This window comes from Nicotiana tabacum, chromosome 5 (assembly GCF_000715075.1).
Source record: "Nicotiana tabacum cultivar K326 chromosome 5, ASM71507v2, whole genome shotgun sequence".
Taxonomy (NCBI): domain Eukaryota; kingdom Viridiplantae; phylum Streptophyta; class Magnoliopsida; order Solanales; family Solanaceae; genus Nicotiana; species Nicotiana tabacum.
The window spans coordinates 106,781,443-106,805,019 of NC_134084.1; the positions used below are offsets into that span (position 1 = coordinate 106,781,443).

General features: G+C 35.8%; 3 protein-coding genes across 8 annotated transcripts in view; 2 read left to right on the top strand and 1 right to left on the bottom strand.

Annotated features, from left to right (window-relative positions):
* LOC107796617 (B3 domain-containing protein At2g36080-like) lies at positions 1-10,512 on the top strand. The gene is made up of 3 exons (XM_016619412.2): positions 1-706; positions 1,999-2,270; positions 9,903-10,512. The coding sequence occupies exons 1-3, from the start codon at positions 52-54 to the stop codon at positions 9,951-9,953; spliced, it is 978 nt and encodes a 325-aa protein (XP_016474898.1). The 5' UTR covers positions 1-51; the 3' UTR covers positions 9,954-10,512.
* LOC107796618 (uncharacterized) overlaps positions 7,746-23,577 on the bottom strand; it is a 21,600-nt gene continuing 5,768 nt past the window's right edge. For 4 of the 6 annotated variants that reach the window (XM_075253915.1, XM_075253917.1, XM_075253918.1 and 1 more), the window contains 3 exons: positions 16,688-16,842; positions 16,430-16,586; positions 12,131-12,662 (listed from right to left, as the gene is read on the bottom strand). In XM_075253915.1, the coding sequence (XP_075110016.1) occupies positions 12,463-12,662; positions 16,430-16,586; positions 16,688-16,842 (512 nt within the window). In that variant the 3' untranslated portion in view covers positions 12,131-12,462. Of the gene's footprint in view, positions 7,871-10,907; positions 11,278-12,130; positions 12,663-16,429; positions 16,587-16,687; positions 16,843-23,577 lie in introns of those variants that run through there. The other 2 variants (XR_012709698.1, XM_075253916.1) reach the window with 2 other exon arrangements.
* On the top strand, positions 16,850-19,198 carry LOC142181300 (uncharacterized). The gene is made up of 2 exons (XM_075254312.1): positions 16,850-18,587; positions 18,657-19,198. Exons 1-2 carry the CDS (start codon positions 18,083-18,085, stop codon positions 19,196-19,198), a joined length of 1,047 nt encoding a protein of 348 aa, XP_075110413.1. The 5' UTR covers positions 16,850-18,082.

Sequence of the window (23,577 nt, forward strand, 5' to 3'; positions counted from 1 at the left end):
GCAAATATGTGAAGCTCCATTTATAACCCATTGCTCTCTCTCTTTCCAGAGATGTCCATAAACCATTGTCCTTCACAACTTACAGAACCATTCTGGTGTAAAACAAAACAACATTATATCATGGAATCAACTAGAAAATCCTCATCTCCAAATCACCAAAACCAAACTACACCTACTTCTCTCTGTCCTAATAGCAACCAATTAGAAGAAAATGAAATCCCAAAAGAACACTTGTTTGAAAAGCCATTAACACCAAGCGATGTAGGGAAGCTCAACAGATTAGTCATCCCAAAACAACACGCGGAAAAATACTTCCCTATTAATGGTACCCAAAATGACTCGGGCGAAAAGGGATTTTTACTGAATTTCGAGGACGAGTTAGGGAAATTATGGACTTTTAGATATTCATATTGGAATAGTAGTCAAAGTTATGTATTAACTAAAGGATGGAGCCGTTTTGTGAAGGAGAAAAAATTAGACGCTGGTGATTTTATTTTGTTTGAGCGCCACCGGTTAGACGGCGACCGGACATTTATTGGGTGGAGGAGGAGGAATACCGCCGCTGGAGCCACCGTTTTGGAGCAAGAAAGTGGGGTTGCTCCGCCGGGAGGCGGTGGTGGTGGGTGGGGCCAGGTGTACTACGGTGGGTCTGGGCATCCTTATCCGTCGGCAGGTGTTCCATACCAACCTGACTGTCTTCATGCAGGTATTATTTTCTTTTACTTATCTTCTTTTTTATTTTTTTCTTCATTTTCGATGTAGTACTGTACCTACATGCAGACAAATACTACACGTTTCTATCTTTTCCGTATTGCTGGTATAGTTATATTATTTTCCAGTATGTATATATTTAATTTTTCTGTGTAAAGAAATACTTTACATAAATGAATAAATTTAACAACAACCAAAAATAATACGTGACAACAATAATAATAATAATAATACTTTTTATAATAGGCGATTTTATTGGAGTAAAGTTAGTAAATTAAGAATTTTCATCAAAATTCAACTTGTCTTAGGGAGTGGAAACATTTCTTTTCTTTCTTTTTGTGGCCTTGTTGTGAAGAGTTGTACATTTTTGACACATTGTATAAATAATCTTTGCAGGTTGTTTATAACATGTAGTTTAGTTAATAACAACAAGCGGCATGCTACTTGCTTTTGTTTTTTTCCCCATCTGTTTCAACTCCATTTGCTTCTTTTTTGTTCCAACCATTCGATATTCAGAATTAATCTATTGACTCAACTAATTTAGATTTAGCTTTGTAAAAAGCACACTTTGAGAGTTTTTGTGCTCCCTACCAAAAGGTCTTCATTTATAAAACTCAAATCATAAGACCTCTCATTAAAGGTGGAAGAACTTTACTGCAACTTGCTAGCTAGCCACATAAATAAACAAAAACTGCTTTTATGTTCTTTTATTATGGGTATAGACTATAAAATAGAGTGTGTGCCTGATATATACACCAACCAACAACCAATCAGGTCTATTTCATCTTAACACACTAACTTTTCTTCCACGAATAACTTGGGCACACAATATTTGATCTTAACTAATACCCCAATGGGTCGTTTGGTAGGGTGTATAAGAATTGTAAGGTGTATTAGTAATGCTGTAATTAGTTCTGCTGTGATTATTTCCTATCTGTTTGGTTTGGTGTATTAAAGGTTTTGAAAGGCCAATTCTGTTTTATTACATGCTTATCCGTGTATTAAAAAGTCATGGTATTGCTAATGCCAGGTTTATAAGAATAATACTAAATAAGGTGTATAACTAATAAGTTAAAAAACTCTACCAAACAAAGGGATTAATTACCAAGTACATGTACATACATCCTACCGTACCAAACGACCCCTAGCCTTATATACCTTTGATATACGGTTTGCATTTAGGCACATAATTCATATAATGCCTATATACATGTGCAAATTCACATTTGAAAAATGGTTTTTTGTTTTGTTTATTATTTATTGATTTTTTCCGTGATAAATATATAGGAAGTAGAGTAATGCACAAACAAACAGCAGCAAATGGAAACAACACAAGGAGACAAGTAAGGTTGTTTGGGGTGAACCTAGCAGAGTGCGAGGTAGATGAGTCTTCCTGGTCCGAACCATCGACCTCAGATGGTTCGTCGACACCGAGCCACCACCAACAGAGTCATGAGTATCAGGGTCAAGCTGGCCAGCCGTATTACCAATATCAAGTCCATTGTCCCAATCCTCCTGCTGCCTCTTCCTATGCTAAAAATAACCATCACAATAACATGGTACGCTCTTTATTTTATTATTTAAACTTTAACTTTTCTATGGGAATTATAGATATGACTAATTTCCCACTTTGATTTTCCTGTTTCCTTTGGTGAGACAGATGTATACACAACTCTACAGTCCCCCCACATAATATTTAATTCTGAAAATACAATGCACCTAGCTAATATGTGTATTGTAGTTAAATCGGAAATAGGTCATAGTAAAGGACTAAAGGTCAAGAAACATATATTGAAATAAAACAATAAAGAAGAAGAACAATATTGCAGAGAAAGAGAGTAATTCTTATTGAACTTTGGGATGATTTACAATGGGGTAAAACCCCTCTATTTATAGGGGAGGGGAAAAATGACTTAGCCACAAAGTAAAACTCTCTACAAGATAGACATTCACTCTATTTACAATTCTATTCATAACACCCCCCTTGAATGTCTACTCAATAAGTAACGTGCCTCGTTAAAACATTAACTAAAATAAAACCCAATGGGAAAAAAAATTCTAGAAAAGGAAAAAGAGTACACATATCTAACAATACGCCTTTTGGTTACCTCGTTAAAAACCTTGCAAGGAAAACCCAGTGGGACAAAACCTTGTAAGAAAAAAAAGAGTGCAACGCATATTAAACTCCCCTAATGAGAGCATCATTTCACATTCTTGAGCCTTCGCATCCCGATCTTGTACACTAGCTTCTTGAAGGTTGACGTCGATAGAGACTTGATGAACAAATCAGCTATATTATCACTTGAACGAATCTGTTGCACATTGATATCACCATTCTTTTGAAGATCATGAGTAAAAAATAACTTTGGTGAAATGTATTTTGTCCTATCTCCTTTTATGAATCCTCCCTTCAATTGGGCTATGCATGCTGTATTGTCTTAATATAAAATCGTGGGTAATTTGTCACATTTCAAACCACATTTGTCTCGAATAAGATGTATTATAGACCTCAACCACACATATTCTCGACTTGCTTCATGAATAACAATTATCTCAGCATGATTAGATGGAGTAGCTACAATTGATTGCTTAGTCGTTCGCCAAGATATGACAGTGCTTCCACAGGTAAATACATAACCTGTTTGAGATCGAGCCTTGTGTGGAAGATAAATACCCAGCTCAGCATAACCAACAAAATCGGGACTGCAATTATTGCCATAAAATAAGCCCATATCGCTAGTTCCTTTTAGATACCGTAATATGTGTTTGATTCCATTCCAACGTCTCCTTGTAGGAGTAAAGCTATATCTTGCTAAGACATTAACTAAAAAAGTCATGTCATGCCTTGTAGTATTAGTAAGATACATTTGTGCACCAATTGCACTAAGATATGGTACTTCAGGACCAAGTAGCTCTTCATTCTCTTCTTGAGGTTGGAATGGATCCTTATTCATATCAAGTGATCGAACAACCATCAGAGTACTTAATGGATGTGCTCTATCCATGTAAAAACGTTTCAATACCTTTTCTATGTCAGCAGATTGATGGACAAAAATTCCGTTTGCCAAATGTTCAATTTGCAAACCGAGACATAATTTTGTCTTTCCGAGATCTTTCATCTCGAATTATTTTTTTAAATAATCAATTGCCTTTTGGAGTTCTGTAGGAGTTCCAATTTGGTTTATGTCATCGACATATACGGCAAGTACAACAAATTCCGATGTTTTCTTTATAAAAACACATGGGCAAATGAGATCATTTATATAGCATTCCTTTAATAAATACTCACTAAGACGATTATATCACATTCGTCCTGATTGGTTTTAGACCATACAAAGATCTTTGCAATTTGATTGAAAATATTTTCCGGGACTTTGAATTATTTGTGTTAGGCATTTTAAATTCTTCGAGAATTTTCGTGTATATCTCATTATCAAGTGAGCCATAAAGGTAAGCGGTAACCACATCCATTAAATGCATGTCAAGCTTTTTATGGACAACAAAACTAATGAGATAACGGAACGTTATAGCGTCCATAACATGTGAATATGTCTCTTCATAATCGACACCAGGCCTTTGTGAAAATTCTTGTGCAACAAGGTGTGTTTTATATCTTTGTACCTCATTTTTCTCATTCATCTTGCGTACAAAGACCCATTTATAATCACCAGGCTTAACACTATTAGGTGTTTGGACTACAGGGCCAAAAACTTCACGTTTCGCAAGTGAACTCAACTCTGATTGGATTGGTTCTTGCCATTTTGGCCAATCACATCTTTGTCGACATTCTCCAATAGATTGAGGTTCAAGATCCTCACTATCTTGCATAATGCTAGATGCAACATTATAAGCAAAGACATAATCCACCACTATATCCAATCGATTCAAATTTGTCTTAATATCGTTTGGATTTATTGATAGTTCCTTATTTTCTTGAGTCTCAGGCTCAGTGATTTCCTCATGAATATCAGGACTGGTTAAATCGTGGATTTCTTCATAAGGCTCTTTCGTTGTGTCATTTTGATAATTTGTTTTCCTTTTTCTAGGATGTCTATCCTTAGAACCCAATGGTCTGCCACGTTTTAGGCGTGCTTTTGACTCATTAGCTATGACACTAGAAGATTGTCCAACAGGGACATCAATACGGATTGGAACATTCTCTGTAGGGATATGTGATTTTGTTATCCTTTTCAGATCCGTAAATACGTCTGACATTTGATTTGTTATTCTCTGCAAATGGATAATCTTTTGTATCTCTTTTTCACAAATAGAGGCACGTGGATCAAGATGAGACAATGATGGATTTTTTCACAAAATTTTCCATTTGGTTTCACCAACTTCTCCCCTAATTTTGGGGAAAGTGTCTCATCGAATCGACAGTCTGCAAATCGTGCAGTAAACAAATCCCCCGTTAGTGTTTCGAGGTAGAGAATAATGGAGGGCGATTCAAACCCAACATATATACCTAACCTTCTTTGGGGACCCATTTTGGTGCGATATGGCGGTGTTACAGGCACATATACTGCGCATCTAAAAATTCTTAAATGGAATATATTAGGTTCATGACCCAAAATTAATTGCAACGGAGAATATTTATGATAATTTGTCGATCTGAGACGAACTAGCATTGCTGCATGCAAAATGGCGTGACCCCAAACAGAAGTGGGCAACCTCGTTTTCATGAGTACCGGTCTTGCTATCAATTGCAGATGTTTAATTAAAGACTCTGCAAGGCCATTTTGAGTGTGAACATGAGCTACAGGATGTTCCACTTTTATCCCAATTGATAAGCAATAATCATTAAATGCTTGGGATGAAAACTCAGCAGCATTATCAAGTCTAATAGACTTAATTGGATTATCAAGAAATTGTGCCCGTAATCGAATTATTTGTGCCATTAATTTTGGAAAAGCAAGGTTGCGAGATGACAATAGGCACACATGAGACCATCTAGAAGATGCATTTATTAAGACCATAAAATATCTAAACGACCCACTAGGTGAGTGAATAGGTCCACAAATGTCCCCTTGTATACGTTCCAAAAACGCAGGGGATTCAATCCCAACCTTTGTTGGTGATGGTCTAATAATTAACTTGTCTTGATAACAAGAAGTGCAAGAAAATTCATTATTTGAAAGAATTTTTAAATTCTTTAATGGATGCCCATTTGAGTTTTCTATAATTCGTCTCATCATAATTGATCCAGGATGTCCCAATCGGTCATGCCAAACTACAAAAGTATTGGAATCAGTAACCTTTTAGTTTACGGTAGAATGTGCCTCAATTGCACTAATTCTTGTCCAATACAGGCCACAAGATAAAGATGAGAATTTCTCAATAACCCTTTTCTGGCCAGAGACATTCTTGGTAATGATGAGATATTCAAAATTATTCTTATCTATTGTTTCAATATGATATCCATTTCGGTGGATATCTTTAAAACTCAACAAGTTCCTCTTGAACTTGGAGGAGAACATTGCATTCTTTCTGATAAGTATTGTTCCCGTAGGCAGAGTTATAGTAGCTCTTCCAGAGTTTTCAATTAATTACTACTACCAGAAACTGTAGTAACATCTGCCTTACACATACTTAAATGAGAGAAATATTTCTTCTTTTAATATTGTATGTGTCGTATATGAATCAACTACACAAATATTTTTACAATTAAACTTTGATCCAAGTTTGTTTTGAGAGATATCCATATTTTCTTAATCTTCTCAATAATTAAACGAACCAACAATTCATAATTAAATCTCATGCATCATTAGTTTCATCATGCCAAGGTTAAATTGTGGAAGATACTGATGTCAGAAAATGAATTTTTATATATACTGAAATTAGTACAATTTGTTTTGTTAAGTTTCATAACTTATTATTTATTAAAATACAAGTTAGTACAAATGTAAAATTCCTTTAATATGAGAAATGAAGAGACCACTTCAGAATATCACACGGTTCACCAATCACTATTAATCAAAGCATGTATGATTGGATTGTAAAACTGAGTAAAGAAATTAGTTGGCTGCTTATTGCCTTTTCTGGATTCCTAATATGGTAGTAATACTTTTGGAAAATACTACAATTGTGAACTAGTAGAGTCTTAACCAAACATGAAACACTACTAAAGGTTTGCTATGTGCAAATAGGTGAATCTCGTTAGTAGTTCAATATGCTGTCAACATATGCACTTATACCTTCACTAAAAATTATGATTTTGAACCACTAGACAATTTTACGCTTCTGTCAATGTATATTCAACACATAGATATGGAGACTACATACCTTCAATTTTCTGGAGAAGAAAATTAAACTCCACTTACAAGTGATGATGGGATTGATAAGAGTCTAGTGCAGAATCTTAAAAATATTCATTCCAAGTATGATATTGAATTTATAATGGCTTTCCATGGTTAGGTAATTATCAGTTAACGGAACAGTCCATAGTGACAGATTCATAGCAAATTAAATGTCTAGACCAACTTTAAGTTGTCATATCTTTCATTTAAGCTGTTCCACAGAACAAGTGGATCTTTGGCTGTGAGATATATTCTATTTTCAACCCTTTATCAAGGTGATGACGCAAGAAAATCAAGGCCTTAGCACAATCTTGGGTGGATGCTTTATTTTTGTCTTTAATGACGTCTCCAAGACCCATTGCATCTAAATGGATTTCAGCATCCAACACCCATGTCATATAGTTCTTGCCCGAAATTTCAAGGGCAACGAACTTTCTTTTCATAATGTCAGTCATAATTAAAAAGAGGAGAAATCTTATACCTTAATCTTCTCAAAAAGCTTCTTGAGACGGTAGAGTTTCGCGCTGATAACGTGTAATAAAATAATAAAGAAGAAGAACAATATTGCAGAGAAAGAGAGAGTAATTCTTATTGAATTTTGGGATGATTTACAACGGGGTAAAACCCCTCTATTTATAGGAAAAAAATAACTTAACCACAAAGTAAAATTCTCTACAAAAGACATTCACTCTGATTACAATTTTATTCATAACATATATAAATATCTCACAATTTATAAGTAGTCTAGTTGAACAAGTAATTTCTTTCGTCATAGAAATCAAATTTGCTACTATTTGAAATCAAGTAAGCTGTTTTGGAACTTGTAGTGAGCTATTTTCTCCTCCCTACTTTTAGTTCCACGCCTGTAGAAATTAATGATGGATAAGTAAAAATATTCATGGGATAAAAATTTAGTATCGTTTTATCTCTTGTTTGGTTATTAATATTGAGATAAAGGCATGATTAAAAATAGTATCAGGATAATATATACCGATCAGGGGGTGGAACAATAATTCTAGGATAACTTAGGATAAGTTATCCCACGATAAAACAATAAAATTGATAATTTCAAAATTAATAAACATATCAAACAGTCAATAAAAAATAATAATAATACTGGGATAACTAATTTTTGCATGGCTAATCCAACCTAACTTATCTTCAAACCTAACGACAGATAAGTTTATTTGAGAAAATAGTACCGAACTGGAATGTTAAATGAGGAGTGGAAATTTTTAATACAACAGAAATTTCGACTCGCGAGAGATAAACATCTTGAACTACAATGATTAAGCTGTTAAATGAACAGCATTGTAGATATTACTCCTGCATTCTATTTTATATGATATTTTTCCTTAGTTTATTTTTAAAATAACATTTGTTAATACATTAATTCCCCTGTTTGGTTTAAGGTGAAATTCTCTTTTCTCTTGTGGGATCTCTAGAAAATAATACTCTCCTTCACTCTCTCTATTTCTTTCCTTCCGTTTTAGCAGAAATAAAAGGAAAATTTTCTTTTCTTCTTTCGCGTTCCTTGTCTTCTTACCATCTACTTTCTGTGTTTTCCACATGTCTGGAATCGTACACCTTGGGAATAACATCAATAGAATGATTGCTAAGAGTGTCATATCTTTAAATAGTGTGTTAACACATCAACCCTTGCAGTTGCAGAAGACCGACTTGGGTCTGCTCCGTGGACCCGACCCAAAAGATATTTAGATTGATGAGTCAAATGAATTAGCTTTGGCCAGCTATCTTTTGAAAAAAGGCATACTATATAGTCAACTTTGCTGGTCGACCTCTATTTACAATCAAATCAAACTCTCTTCTTCCTCAAGAATAAATAGAAATCACACCTAACATATCAAAAACTTATGAGAAAAAAGTATTTTTTGGTGAAAAAAAAGAGGAAGCACTTTTAGCCCTAAGAAGCTTGGCTAAACAGGCTATTAAGCTAGTTTACTAAACTTTTTGTTCTTTTGTTTGATATTATTTCCTTTTAATTTATTTCAAAAAATAATAATATATTTTTATATTTAAAAATAATTAAGTTTAAACTTCGTATTTTACTTTTAGTGACATAATTTTATAGCTACACAAATATCATGATATGTTTAAAACCATAAGTTTCGGAAAATTTCGTTTCTCAAGTATATTCATATAAAAGAAAATGAAACGGAGGAAGTGCTATTTTAACTTTGGGAAGTGACAGCAAACAACTTTTTGTAAGAGAAATAGACATTTCTTACCCTTTTGTCAACTAAAGAAATCCTATATATAGTCATAGTAATCTTTTCATGCCTAGGTAAATCTTCTAATTATAAACTCGGCCAACTTTCCCACTATTAAAAGAAAGACTTGATGGGGTCATTTTGACTAAAGATCAGTAACAGGAGTAGGATTAAGAGGTCCAAGGATTGTCAAAGTTTTATAGTCAATAGAAAACACATGTATTGCTTCAGATAAAAATCTTTATTATATACCATTTAATGATGCATGAGTAAAGTCAAGTGCATGACGATTTCAACCCTTTAACATGAAGCAACTATGCTACAACTTTTGATTCTTTCAAAAGTGGTGTATCCATTTCGATACTTGAAAAGTATAAGTTTAGCTATCTCTAAACAACAACAATAAACCTAGTATAATCTCACAAGTGAAGTCAAGGAGAGACTAATGTGTATACAGCCTTATCCCTACCTATCTTCCGAAGATAAGAACACTTGTTTCTGGTAGACACTCAGTCAAGAAAAGTTTAGCTATTTCTATCACCAAATAACCAGTGGACCATATGCACACACTACAATAATTACTTCTATTTTTCCTTTTATTCTTTTTGAAATATCAAACCTTTATGATGGAATTGCTAATAATTATGCTGTATGGTTGTAACAGGATGTGGATTACTCAAGAGATGTCAACCAGATGAGATATCATCAGGGATAAGATCTGAGATGTGACATAAGAATTGACCTTTATGGGCCACTTGAAATGTCAAAAACAAGCACAAAAAAAAAGGGAAAGAAAACTTGAAAATCCCAGATTTTCTGGCAACTTGCTCTCCTGAGAAAAGGTGGTGTATATCAACTTCCACACCTCTGAATTCCCATGTCCAGGAATTTTGAAAGAGACATCAGGGTGTTTGAGCTATGGGGCGTTGGGCAGTGGAGCAAAGGTGGATAGACTAAGATTGTAGGTGCGTCACCCAAGTACAGATTGACGTAAGTAAAGACCCAAATGAAAGAATATGAGTTGTTTGTTTTCAAGAATCTAAAAACTGACGGTTATTAACATCCTTTTTTACACATTTCGATCATAATTCAATGGCAGAATTCTTTTAGTTCGACAGTACTGTGGTCAATGTACTCTATGTATTGATGATTCAAATGAAAAACTGATGAAAAGACTCGTCAATCTAACCTGTGAAACTGTAAGTTCAATTCTCAAGAAGTCAGTCAAAGTAAAAATGACAGAATACAATATCAACAAGACCTTTTGCATCAAACCTTACGCATGCTTCTCAAATTAGTTGACAAATAGTGCTCGCACATGCTTCAGATTATCTGAGTATCTAACCAAAACTTTGGAGTGACAGGACCAACCATTGAAACCTCTTTGGAAACTTGATATAAGAGATGAGTGACAAGTGCAGTAGTCTAACAATTCTGTTAAGCAAAATCATTGTTTGTTATTGGGATTATACTAGTTAATAACAAACTATTAGTGAGTGAAAGTGATTATTTTTAATAAATAATGTTATATAGTATCAATTTTGATAGTCAAACACACTTGTATTGGTTTATGATTCAGACCAAGCAAAGCACTTATAACAAACCACTTGAGATGTATCGGGGGATCTTACTGGACAATGGTGGAAGAGGTTGATGGTAATAAGAGCATACTTAACTAGGTCCAGGCTGATTATTCGAAAATCGAAAGCGGTAGACCTTGACAAGTCAATTACCAGGTAAACTTTATATTCACAAACCAAAAAATGCACCAGCATATAAAAATGAAAACAACTCCTGAAGCACCTCAACTACTCCTACTTAAGGTATGATACAGGCTATAGCCTATTCATCCTGGTCACATGTTCCGAGTCCAACATAAGTTGCAATGTGTTTATAGAGTTCAACAGTATTGACAAAAAAACAAAGATGCAAAGCAAGGTAGCATTACCTCTGTCAAAATCAACCAGTAATTAAGAATGAAGACTGGAAGATTACCACCATTGACTTTTGACATAGGAGTCTCACGAAATCTGGTGCTCCTGCAGTGGGAGGTCACCAGATGCATATTAGAATTTGGACCTGAGGACCAATTACAAATTCGACTCCTCTGGTAGCACTAAGTCAATCATCAAACGATGTACAGGAATAAATCTAAGAGAAGTGAAGTATTTTTGTTGCCTTTACTTCAATTTCCTTCAGCTTTATGCTTTTATAGCAACTTCCTTGCAAGCAAATGGTGTTTTTTCATTTAGACAGATTAAAGGTTTAAGTCACGTTAATAACTCTGGATCAGAAAACCTTTAATCCTGGAAAGGATAACGATATTCACATGAAGATGCAATATACGTTACAAACAAAGTAATATCAATTGTTATGAACAAAATAACGACTAACGTAACTAGCGCTAATTGGAGAACAGGGACTATTAGAACAACTCTTAATGCCTCCCTATGGAGGAGCAATATCAAAGATAAATTATGATTCCAAGGACATAGTAGAATTTGCTAAAATAAAAACTGATGTACTTGAGGGATTTCAGTTAAGCAGCCATCCATGACCCAGGCAGAATAAGCTAATAAAGATGCCACAGACAGTGACAGATGGGCCGAGTTAACAGAGATCTATCTTAATGGAGAAACCAATAGCCACTTCCTCAAGATGGCATGAACTTTTTAGAATGTACAAGCTTTATGAAGGAGTTTCTGCAGCTTGGAGAAAGGCCCTTTGACAATAGAATAATTTAACAACTGTGATGAATCCCATTTTTGCCCTCTCTAAATTCAGACCACATACCCTCGATGAATATATTAAATTCAAACATATACAATGTTGTAAAGCATAGAGATGGAGTTCCCTTATTGTATCAAGTAATACATCAACAGCACTGTTAGATTGAGCAATGCATCTATACATAGCCACTAGCAAAACTTTAAGAAAATTTGGGGCGTGAGATAAAGCCAGAACATTGCCACTCTAACTTCCAACAACAGTACAACGAATATAGAAAAATACAGCAGTCCCAGAAACTGTTAGCAAATACCCAAGTATCGTTCATGTAATATCACCCCTTGTACCTACACCATTCTGGTTATGTAAAAAAAGGGGGGGGGGGGAAGGGGGGGAATTGTGATACTCATTAACATGATCATCTCAAGAGAACAAGGGAGGACACTGTTCTTGCAGCTGGTATTGCGAAAGATAACTCACAAATTTTCCGTTGGAACTCAAGTTGGTCCTTTGGAACTGGATGCATCAGTGTCTTCAGAAGATTTCGAGTCTTTAATTTTCTCCATGGTTTGTTGAATACCTTCTTGATATCCTTGTATGAAACTTTTAAGTGCATCTTTATATGCAGAAGCTCTTGTCATGTAGACTCGTTGCAGTGCTGGTCGTAGTGTCTCCATTCCGCCTCTTGCAGCCACAGCTAGGGATAAAATGTGCAAACGTGTCATACCTCAATTTAGAAACGATTTGAACACGGCTGAAAGCGTTTATTTACTAATGAAGAAACTACAAGAAATATACAATGACAATATTGAAAATGTCACACAATCGGTTATACAGTTAAATGAAAAACTTTATCTGGAAAATTAACTCTTATGAGTAAATTCTCAAGAAGCTACTTGATTGTTAACACCTACAATAATGAACAAAATTCAAAAGAACAAAGCTTAAGTTTATCCAGGAATATGTCCTCAAAAGTTACCCAAGCTTTCAGCTTTAAGGGTTCACTTCTTAGACTTGTTATGGATGATATTGTTGGAAATATACAAACTATAGTTATATGTTATTTTTGGAGAACATAATCTTAAAACTCATTCTGAGTTTCAAAACTTAGGACTTTAGAGAATAGGATCAAAGATTCACAGGATCAAAATAGAATGCACTTATTGATGAATGCTTAGCACCATTTATGATTTCATTCAAGAAGACTGGAGAGTCCAGAAAACAAGGTGACTAGTAGAAATTCAGGTCTTGAAATTAAAATACAGGACAACAGATGCCACTGGAAATTTCACTAGAAATAGGATAAGAGTTAAGTGGCTAGAAGTTTTGAATAATATGAAGTTGCGAAGAAAAATATATAGAGCTTAACAGAAGAATCCATGTGGCTTCTGGCCTAAAACTAGAGCATGTCAAACAGTAAAGCAACACATGCCATAAAATAAGCATGGTTGATTCAGAATTTTGAGATGGATACATGATAAAGTAGTAAGATATGCCACACATAATTAACAAAAACAAAAACATGTAAACAGAAATTAGATTATGATGTTACAATGCAACTTTACAATTATTATTAATTAGAATTAGGATTACCGATATTTGATATGGAAAGAGGTTTTCAAAACAGAAAATGAACAAATAGATTCAGAGGCGGATTCAGGATTTAAATTTTATGGGTTCAGATTCCCAATTTTGACCACATCTCATCTAATTTAATGGGTTCAAACTTTAATTATTTGTACATGTTTAATGATTTTTTAGGCAAAAATACAGGGTATGAGCGAAAGCTATGTGTTCAGTTAAACCCATAGCTTCTACACTGCATTCGCCTCTGAATAGATTAGTGATTGACATGGGTATTGACAGAACTAAACGAATTAAACGGATTCTTAGATAATTGTCTAAACCTGAGAAAAAATTGGTTGCATCAAGTCAACCATCAGGTGTTTGAACATCAAAAGATCATCGGAGCATCAAAAAGCATGACAAGAAATCTTTGGTTATTTTTTCCACAATTTAATATACCAAAAGCTTCACATAATCCTCCCATTTAAAAATACTTTACCAATATGAGCCGAACAATGATAATTCAATTAGCTGCCTACATTCAACCACATGGAGTTTAACATCAAACAGTCATCAGAGTATCAAGATAGTATGACAAGTTTTTCATTGAATTATCGTGGTTCAGGCTCATAACTGTAACTATCTAGGATCATATTAAGCTTTTGGGAAGGTAGAGTAATAAAGGGGAAGTAAATTCAAAGGAAAACTCTAAGAAAGACTTACACAATCCCAAGAAAGCGAACAACAACAACAACAACAACAACAACCCAGTATAATCCCAAGAAAGCCAAAATGGTGAAAAACAATTTATTCAAGAGACTCATCACGAGATAGGCAATTTCTACTGGCAGTTAACTTTCTCAATCTCTTTCTTAAATAGGCAGAAAATTTCACTAGATCTAATCAGACAAAGGCTTCCTACGCCAATGCAGTATTGCCACAGGTGAAAGAAATGTGTCAAGTGTCAATTAGGGCTTTAAGTGCAAAGGGCAATTAAGGTGCTCTTCGGTAAACAAAGATAAAAATGAAAAAAGAAACTAAAAATCATATAAGTAATGCAAGACAATATTACTATAATCACAAACAACAATTATATGGACCACGATATTAAAGAAACAGGTAAATTAATATAGCTGAAGTAAAACCACGTTAATCAAGTTCAGAGACCAATTTAAATCTCTGATAGTCTGATTAAAAATGCAGTTATAGGTTTCTAATTTAGACGAGTGATTAGCTTTCTCATAACCCCGAAAATATGAGCAAAGCACAGCAGTTCCCATTTCCAGATAAAGAATAAAGGTATATGTTAGGTAGATGGCTAATGTAAAAATAGTCAAACTATGATGAGTCCTCTGAAAAATGAAATGAACTTAAACAGAGTGTAACGGATATAGACGCTCCTTGCAGCCAACCTGAACTGATTCGGGATTGATGTTAGTTGATTGATTGCATCAGTAACACGGTCATTCACTACCCTTAATAATTACTAAGTATATCATTTTACCAACTATATTTATTGTTTAGTGTTGCATGATAGAGCCCGTGGGTGTTGAGGCACACTCCTGTGTGTTTTGATGCTTGCACTGAAGTGCCACCTAAGCGAGGTAAAACACCCAACCGTTGCTGCACCTAGCTTCAGAACTTAAAGCGGATTTTTACAACTAGCATGGAAAAGTGCATTTAGAATAGCTAAAGTCCTAGTTGCAAAATTTAACATGTAGAAGAAATGAAGTGCTGCTCATATTATCATTCTAGCGGAAACTCAGAGCAAATACTGTTTATTTCATCACAACAAGAACAAAAAAAACAACTAAATGTGACTCCTTGACCAAATACGTAATTAACCAATCTAATAAGGATAGAGAACCTACCGAGACTGAAGTCAGCTTCTATATAATCCTGGATTGAATCTAAGGTATCTTCAGAAGGAAAAGAAAAATGTGTAGCGAGCCACAAACTTTTTTTGGGAATGTCGTGAGCCGCAAACTATTCAGCACTATACAGAGCTTTTACGAGCATATATCGAAGACCTGGTGCTTTTGACCTTCTAGACTTCAGTCATAACGGGAATCTCAGCAACACTTCGTTGAAACTTTATAACTCAGCAACCTCTACAGTAACAAGCTCTATTGTTAAATAGTTACAGAGGTTGTCTCTGTTACCCTTTTTTCTCAAGAATCCAGAATCCTTATAAATACCATTTCCGGGGGAAAAAAGACCCAAAATCAAAACAGTTGCAAAGTGCAAACTACTTCCAAATTCCAACTAGAAGAAAGAATTTATGAAATGAACATCTTCCAGGGATAGAAACAGCCTCCAGTTGATGTTTTAGAACTTTCAACTAGCTCGGATCTAGAGTGTCATTTTGCAGCTCAGTTCTACTAAGGAAAACAGCCAGAGGCCCAGATTACGGGCAGAACAACCTGGTAACAGGAAGGTGTTTCCTGGTGACTAACTTTTTATGAATAGATTAATCGAGTAAACATGACATCCAATCTTTTTCGATAAGGAGGACAAAAAAGATTGACAGAATGGTTCTGCCTACTCAGACTGACAAGGGCTTGCTGACTTCCTTTTTTTTTGGCTGTCCTATGGCTTTTTAAATAAAAGGGCATGTAACCAAAAAAATATCTAACTTTTATACTGTACATATTTATGAAAATATTTGCCGCTCTTATGTTCTTAGAAACACTCCCACCATTCATATAAAGATATCATTCTTACCAGAAAGAAGTAGGGGGATTGTCCTAGAATGTATAAATGGACATATCTTTTTAGTACAATAAATTGGATGAAAAGTATTGCTATTCATCCAGCATATCTCTGGTAAAGTTTCCGTGTATAAAAAAGTAAGAGAAGAGCAATCATATATGAAAGACAATTGGTCAGGTATTTTACCTAGATCCTCTAATGTTGACGGTTCCTTATGCTTTCTGCTACCATATTCTTCGTCCACGAGAATCTCACGCTTCTTTTTGTAATCATTGGGCCGAAGTTCTGGACCAATGTCCCTAACCCTACTTGCAGCATAAAGTCTAGATGCTTCCTTCAGCACCTGAACCAAAGTTACCAAGAACAAAAGGTAATTACTGATAAATGCATCATCATAATTCATTACCACAAGATCTTACCAGAAAGAATAAAGAGAACACTCACAAGATAGCGCTCCTTCAAAGATAGTTTCCTGCGTTTTTTGAAGTGGGGAGGGTCCGGTAAAGATGAAGGAAAAGCAATCTCCTTCAAATCATATCGAACATAATCAGATACTTTCCTCCAGACTGTCTTCAGCTTCATTTTGAATCTTGAATTACCTTTACATATAATGCATAAACTCCAAGTTAGTTCATGATCAAACAATATAAATACCTACATACACGTGTGCATGCATATATATGTTGGACTTTAAGCCATTGGGCTTTAAAAGAGAAGAAGTGTGAATTGGAAATGGAGGGAAATAAAATGGAGGGAAAATGAAAATTTGAAGAAGTGAACTTTTGTCTTGCACTTTGTCCCTTATTGGTGAGGGACAATCACATTTATGTGCTTATATATAGATTCACTTCTTAAAGCTCTTAAAAGGAGTTGAAGAGAATGAACCCTCGCGCCGTCGTCGTCGCTCGCTCGACTCGGCTTTGGTTTTGGCTTTGGCTTTGGCAAATGATCGATAAGATTATTTTTGGACAAAATTTATTTAATTATTTAATAATTAATTAAATGCCAAATCACTGCTGAACGTTCAGAGGGCCTCACTGGCCGCGGTTCTGCCGCGACCGCGGTAGAATCGCGGCAGTCAGATTCAGAGAAGCTCTCTGGCCGCGGTTCGGCCGCGATCGCGGTAGAACCGCGGCATGCCGCGTATTTTCTGAAAAGGCACCTTTCCAGACACCTCTTCTGATATTTACCTATAAATTCTGATGCAAGGCTGCATCTTCCATATACGAAAAAGACTCTAGAACTTCTTTCTTTCTGAATATACTGCATCCTAATTCGCAGTCTCTCTCTCTCAAATTCGTAAGTGTGATTTTGCTCCGTTCTTTGAGTTCGTTGGTATCCTGCAGTTTGTATTGCCACTGTTGCAGGAAAGGTTTATTCCGTTTTATCCTGGGAGGATTTAATCCATTACCTTGACAACGTGTGAGGGGGTTAAAATTCCTTAAGGACGCACAAGAAAATTGTGGACTCGGAATATTTCTGATTCTTTACTATTTGATATATTTCTTTATTCTTCTAACAGTTTCCTGAATTTTGTTTTAACTCAGTCACTTTAATAAGCTTAAGGAATTTTATTTACTAATGTTTCTGTGTTGATTATTAAATTATTTTCTTTATACTTTGTTGGAGACTAAAGCCTTGTTGCTTTCTACTCCTATAATTGTTTATGTCCGGTTTAAAGTACATAAAAACTTTGCCGGAATAATAAACGTACGGGTTTGAAGTATATAAAAACTTCACCATTGTTACGTGTTGTATGGTTAGTTTGGTATTCAGTTTGAAGATATCAAAAACTTCACTGATTAACAAGTTCTGTATTGTTTTCAACTTTACAGAAATATGACGAATGAAAACCAAACTAATGGAAGTGTTGCGGGAACGGTTGCTGCTGTTACAAGCCGTTCTACTCCTGCTCATGCTATGGCACCGGCAGAAAAACCCGGAAAGTTTTCTGGGATTGACTTCAAACGTTGGCAAATGAAGATGCTCTTCTATCTTACTACGTTGAGTTTGCAACGTTTCATCAAGGAGGATCCTCCGGTCATGGCTGAAAATACTCCGAATGATGAACGACTTGTTGTAACTGAAGCATGGAAACATTCTGATTTCTTGTGCAAAAACTACATATTGAGTTGTTTGGAAGATGGCTTGTACAATGTCTATAGTGTCATGGAAACTTCAAAAGCATTATGGAATGCACTAGAGAAGAAGTACAAGACTGAGGATGCCGGACTTAAGAAATTCGTGGCTGCAAGGTTTTTGGATTTCAAGATGATTGACACTAGGTCCGTCATAACTCAAGTCCAAGAATTACAAGTCATTGTGCATGACCTCCTTGCTGAAGGTATGACCCGAATCAATAATTTTATTAATAAGATTTATCTTATTATTAATTATGAATTTGTTATTGAAGGTATGGTCATAAATGAGGCCTTTCAAGTCGCTGCTTTCATTGAAAAGTTACCTCCGTTGTGGAAGGATTTTAAGAACTATCTTAAACACAAGCGGAAGGAGATGACACTAGAAGACTTGATTGTTCGTCTGAGGATAGAAGAAGACAACAAAAATGCTGAAAAGAAGTCACGTGGAAACTCGACAATAATGGGGGCAAACGTTGTTGAGGAGGCGCCACAAAATAAGAAGAGGAAGAAGGCTTCTGGACCAAAGAATTACCCAAGCAGGAAAAAGTTCAAGGGTAATTGCCACAACTGTGGAAGATCTGGGCATAAAGCCGTGGATTGTCGTGCGCCCAAGAATGATAAGAAGAAAAAGAATCAAGCTAACATGGTTGAAGATGAAATGGAGGACTTATGTGCCATGTTGTCTGAATGCAATTTGGTAGGAAATCCAAAAGAATGGTGGATAGATTCTGGAGCCACCCGCCATGTTTGTGCTAACAAGGAGTTATTTTCTTCTTATGCCCCCGCAGGACCCGACGAGACAATCTTTATGTAGGAAAATGTTACCTAAATGAGGGCCTTTTTAAGCTAAATGTAATAGCAGTTCCTATCAATAAAGTGAATGTTTCTTCTTACTTACTTGAGTCAAACACTTTATGGCATTCGCGTTTAGGTCACGTAAACTTCAAAACATTGCGGAAGATGATAAATCTAGAAGTATTGCCAAAATTTGATTGCATTAATTCCAAATGTCAAATATGTGTGGAATCAAAGTATGTTAAGCATCCTTATAAGTCCGTTGAAAGGAATTCAAGTCCTTTAGACTTAATTCACACAGATATTTGCGACATGAAGTCAACACCATCACGCGGTGGGAAAAAGTATTTTATTACTTTTATTGACGATAGCACGAGATACTGCTATGTTTATTTACTTAATAGTAAAGATGAGGCAATTAATGCTTTCAAGCAATACAAGAGTGAAGTTGAAACGCAACTAAACAAAAAGATCAAAATGATAAGAAGTGATAGGGGTGGCGAATATGAATCTCCTTTTGAAGAAATTTGTTTGGAAAATGGCATTATTCACCAAACAACTGCCCTTTACTCTCCACAATCTAATGGAAATGCGGAGAGGAAGAATCGAACATTGAAGGAGATGATGAATGCATTGCTAATAAGTTCTGGCTTACCACCGAACTTGTGGGGGGAAGCTATACTTACAACTAACCGGATAATCAATCGTGTACCTCATAGTAAAACACAGTCCATTCCTTATGAAAAGTGGAAAGGAAGGAAGCCTAGCTTGAAATACTTCAAAGTGTGGGGGTGTTTAGCTAAGGTACAAGTTCCTAAACCTAAAAGAGTTAAGATAGGTCCAAAAACGGTTGATTGTGTGTTTATTGGATATGTAACCAATAGCAAGGCATATCGTTTTCTGGTTCATAAATCAGAAAACTCTGAGATTCACATTAATACGATAATAGAATCAGATAATGCTGAATTCTTTGAAACTATTTATCCGTATAAAAAGGAAAGTGAAGTGACCTGCCAAAAGTCAAAACGACCTCGGGAGGAAATAACAGATGGTATGCCTAATGAAGAAAATCCAAGAAGAAGTAAACGTCAAAGGATATCTACTTCATTTGGTTCAGATTTTCTGACTTTTCTGTTAGAAAATGAGCCTCGTACCTTCAAGGAAGCAATGTCTTCCTCAGAAGCACAATATTGGAAAGAAGCTGTCAACAGTGAAATAGAATCTATATTGAGCAACCATACCTGGGAATTGGTTGATCTTCCTCCGGGTAACAAAACGTTGGGTTCTAAATGGATTTTCAAGAAGAAAATGAAAGACGATGGTACTATTGACAAATACAAGGCAAGACTTGTTGTCAAAGGATTTAGACAACGAGAAGGTCTTGACTATTTTGACACATACTCGCCGGTAACAAGAATTACATCTATTCGGATGCTAATAGCGTTAGCCGCCTTGTATGGTCTTCAAATCCATCAAATGGATGTAAAAACATCCTTCTTAAATGGTGATCTTGAGGAAGAAATTTACATGAACCAACCTGAAGGGTTTGTGGTTCCGGGAAAAGAAAAGAAGGTGTGTAGACTTGTTAAGTCTCTTTATGGATTAAAACAAGCACCCAAACAATGGCATGCGAAATTTGACCAAACAATGTTGTCAAATGGTTTTAAGATTAATGAATATGATAAGTGTGTTTACATTAAGAACGTTCAAAATCATGTAGTCATTGTTTGCTTATATGTTGATGATATGCTAATAATGAGCAAAGACATTGCCAACATTCAAGCTACTAAGCGTATGCTTGCTAGTAAGTTTGATATGAAAGACTTAGGAGTTGCCGATGTAATTCTAGGAATTAAAATCCAGAGGACTCCTCAAGGTCTAGCTTTGTCTCAATCACATTACGTGAAAATGGTACTTGAAAAATTCAAACACTTGGAATTTAGAAGTGCAAGGACTCCAATTGACTTAAACCATCATCTTATGAAGAATAAAGGCGAAAGTACGTCTCAATTGGAGTATGCTCGTGTGTTGGGAAGTCTAATGTACATCATGAACTGTACACGACCCGATATAGCTTGTGCAATAAGTAAACTTAGTTGATTCACAAGTAATCCCAACAAGCATCACTGGGTGGCTATGAAACGAGTTCTGGGATATTTGGAGTATACCCAAGACTACGCTTTGCACTACAATAAATATCCTGCGGTTATTGAAGGATATAGTGATGCTAATTGGATAACCGGCTCATCAGAAACAAAGTCCACAAGTGGATACGTGTTTACTGTTGGTGGAGGAGCAGTATCTTGGAAGTCTTCCAAACAGACATGTATCGCTCGCTCTACAATGGAATCAGAGTTTATAGCATTGGATAAAGCCGGTGAAGAAGCTGAATGGCTTCGGAATTTTTAGAAGACATTCCGTTCTGGCCAAAACCTTTGGCTCCTATTTGCATACATTCCGATAGTGAGGCTGCAATAGGACGGGCAGGGAGCGTTATGTATAACGGAAAGTCTCGTCATATACGACGAAGACATAATACCGTTAGACAACTACTTTCTAGTGGAATTATCACTATTGATTATGTAAGATCAAAGGATAATGTTACGGATCCACTTACAAAAGGCTTAACTAGAGAGGGAGTTGAGAAATCATCTAAGGGAATGGGACTATGGCCGAGGACAAGTCAACATGGCGGTAACTCTACCTAAAATTTTGGATGTTCCGAGATCTAGGTTCAAGGAGCTCAAACAAAGTTGTGATTGACCGGTTCAACATTGTCAAAACAAAATCTTTGGTCCATTCTCGTGATGAAGACAATGTTCAGTAACAAGGATAGAACTTTACACGTTCTTTAATGATTACCTAAGTTTGATGAGGTATTTATCAAATAATGTCAATCTAAAGGATTACACGTTTAGGAATCACTTATGTAAGTGTGAAGAAGAAGCCGCTTCAATGAGAATTCTGTAAGGCCAATTCTCTACGCACTTATGAAACCAGGCGGTGTTCATGGCTGAAACGAACACAACAATGAGAACCAAAAGACGGTTAAGGGTTGGTTGTGTGACATATGGCTGTCTAGGTATACACTAAAAGTTCGACGGTTCAAAGATATCAAATCTACCGATTGACCGAGTATATCCGACATATGTTCACTACGGAAAGTTCAAAGGGAAACCTACTTATCCAGATGCAATTAATCCTTACTTGCAAAATCACATAGCTTTCATCTATGATCTTTCTTGATACAGCCATTCCCATTCATGTGGGGATTGTTGGACTTTAAGCCATTGGGCTTTAAAAGAGAAGAAGTGTGAATTGGAAATGGAGGAAAATAAAATGGAGGGAAAATGAAAATTTGAAGAAGTGAACTTTTGTCTTGCACTTTGTCCCTTATTGGTGAGGGACAATCACATTTATGTGCTTATATATAGATTCACTTCTTAAAGCTCTTAAAAGGAGTTGAAGAGAATGAACCCTCGCGCCGTCGTCGTCGCTCGCTCGGCTCGGCTTTGGCTTTGGCTTTGGCTTTGGATTTGTCAAATGATCGATCGATAAGATTATTTTTGGACAAAATTTATTTAATTATTTAATAATTAATTAAATGCCAAATCACTGCTGAACGTTCAGAGGGCCTCACTGGCCGCGGTTCTGCCGCGACCGCGGTAGAATCGCGACAGTCAGATTCAGAGAAGCTCTCTGGCCGCGGTTCGGCCGCGATCGCGGTAGAACCGCGGCATGCCGCGTATTTTCTGAAAAGGCACCTTTCCAGACACCTCTTCTGATATTTGCCTATAAATTCTGAGGCAAGGCTGCATCTTCCATATACGAAAAAGACTCTAGAACTTCTTTCTTTCTGAATATACTGCATCCTAATTCGCAGTCTCTCTCTCTCAAATTCGTAAGTGTGATTTTGCTCCGTTCTTTGAGTTCGTTGGTATCCTGCAGTTTGTATTGCCACTGTTGCAGGAAAGGTTTATTCCGTTTGTCCTGGGAGGATTTAATCCATTACCTTGGCAACGTGTGAGGGGGTTAAAATTCCTTAAGGACGCACAAGAAAATTGTGGACTCGGAATATTTCTGATTCTTTACTATTTGATATATTTCTTTATTCTTCTAACAGTTTCCTGAATTTTGTTTTAACTCAGTCACTTTAACAATATATGTACTAAAACTAGAGGAATTATTTTCTGATATAATGGTCAAATAACTGTTCACGGGATGGAATGTGAGAAATAAAAGGTCTTCAGAAACTGGTTCTCTTTCTGACCCAAGAACTACCTACTTTCCTTAAAAAGAATATAACTGACGAAAGGGTGCAAGGCAGAGAAACTCATTTTAACTGTTGAATCAACGTATAGCAATAATCATGATGGATCAAAATTATGTCTCCTTGAT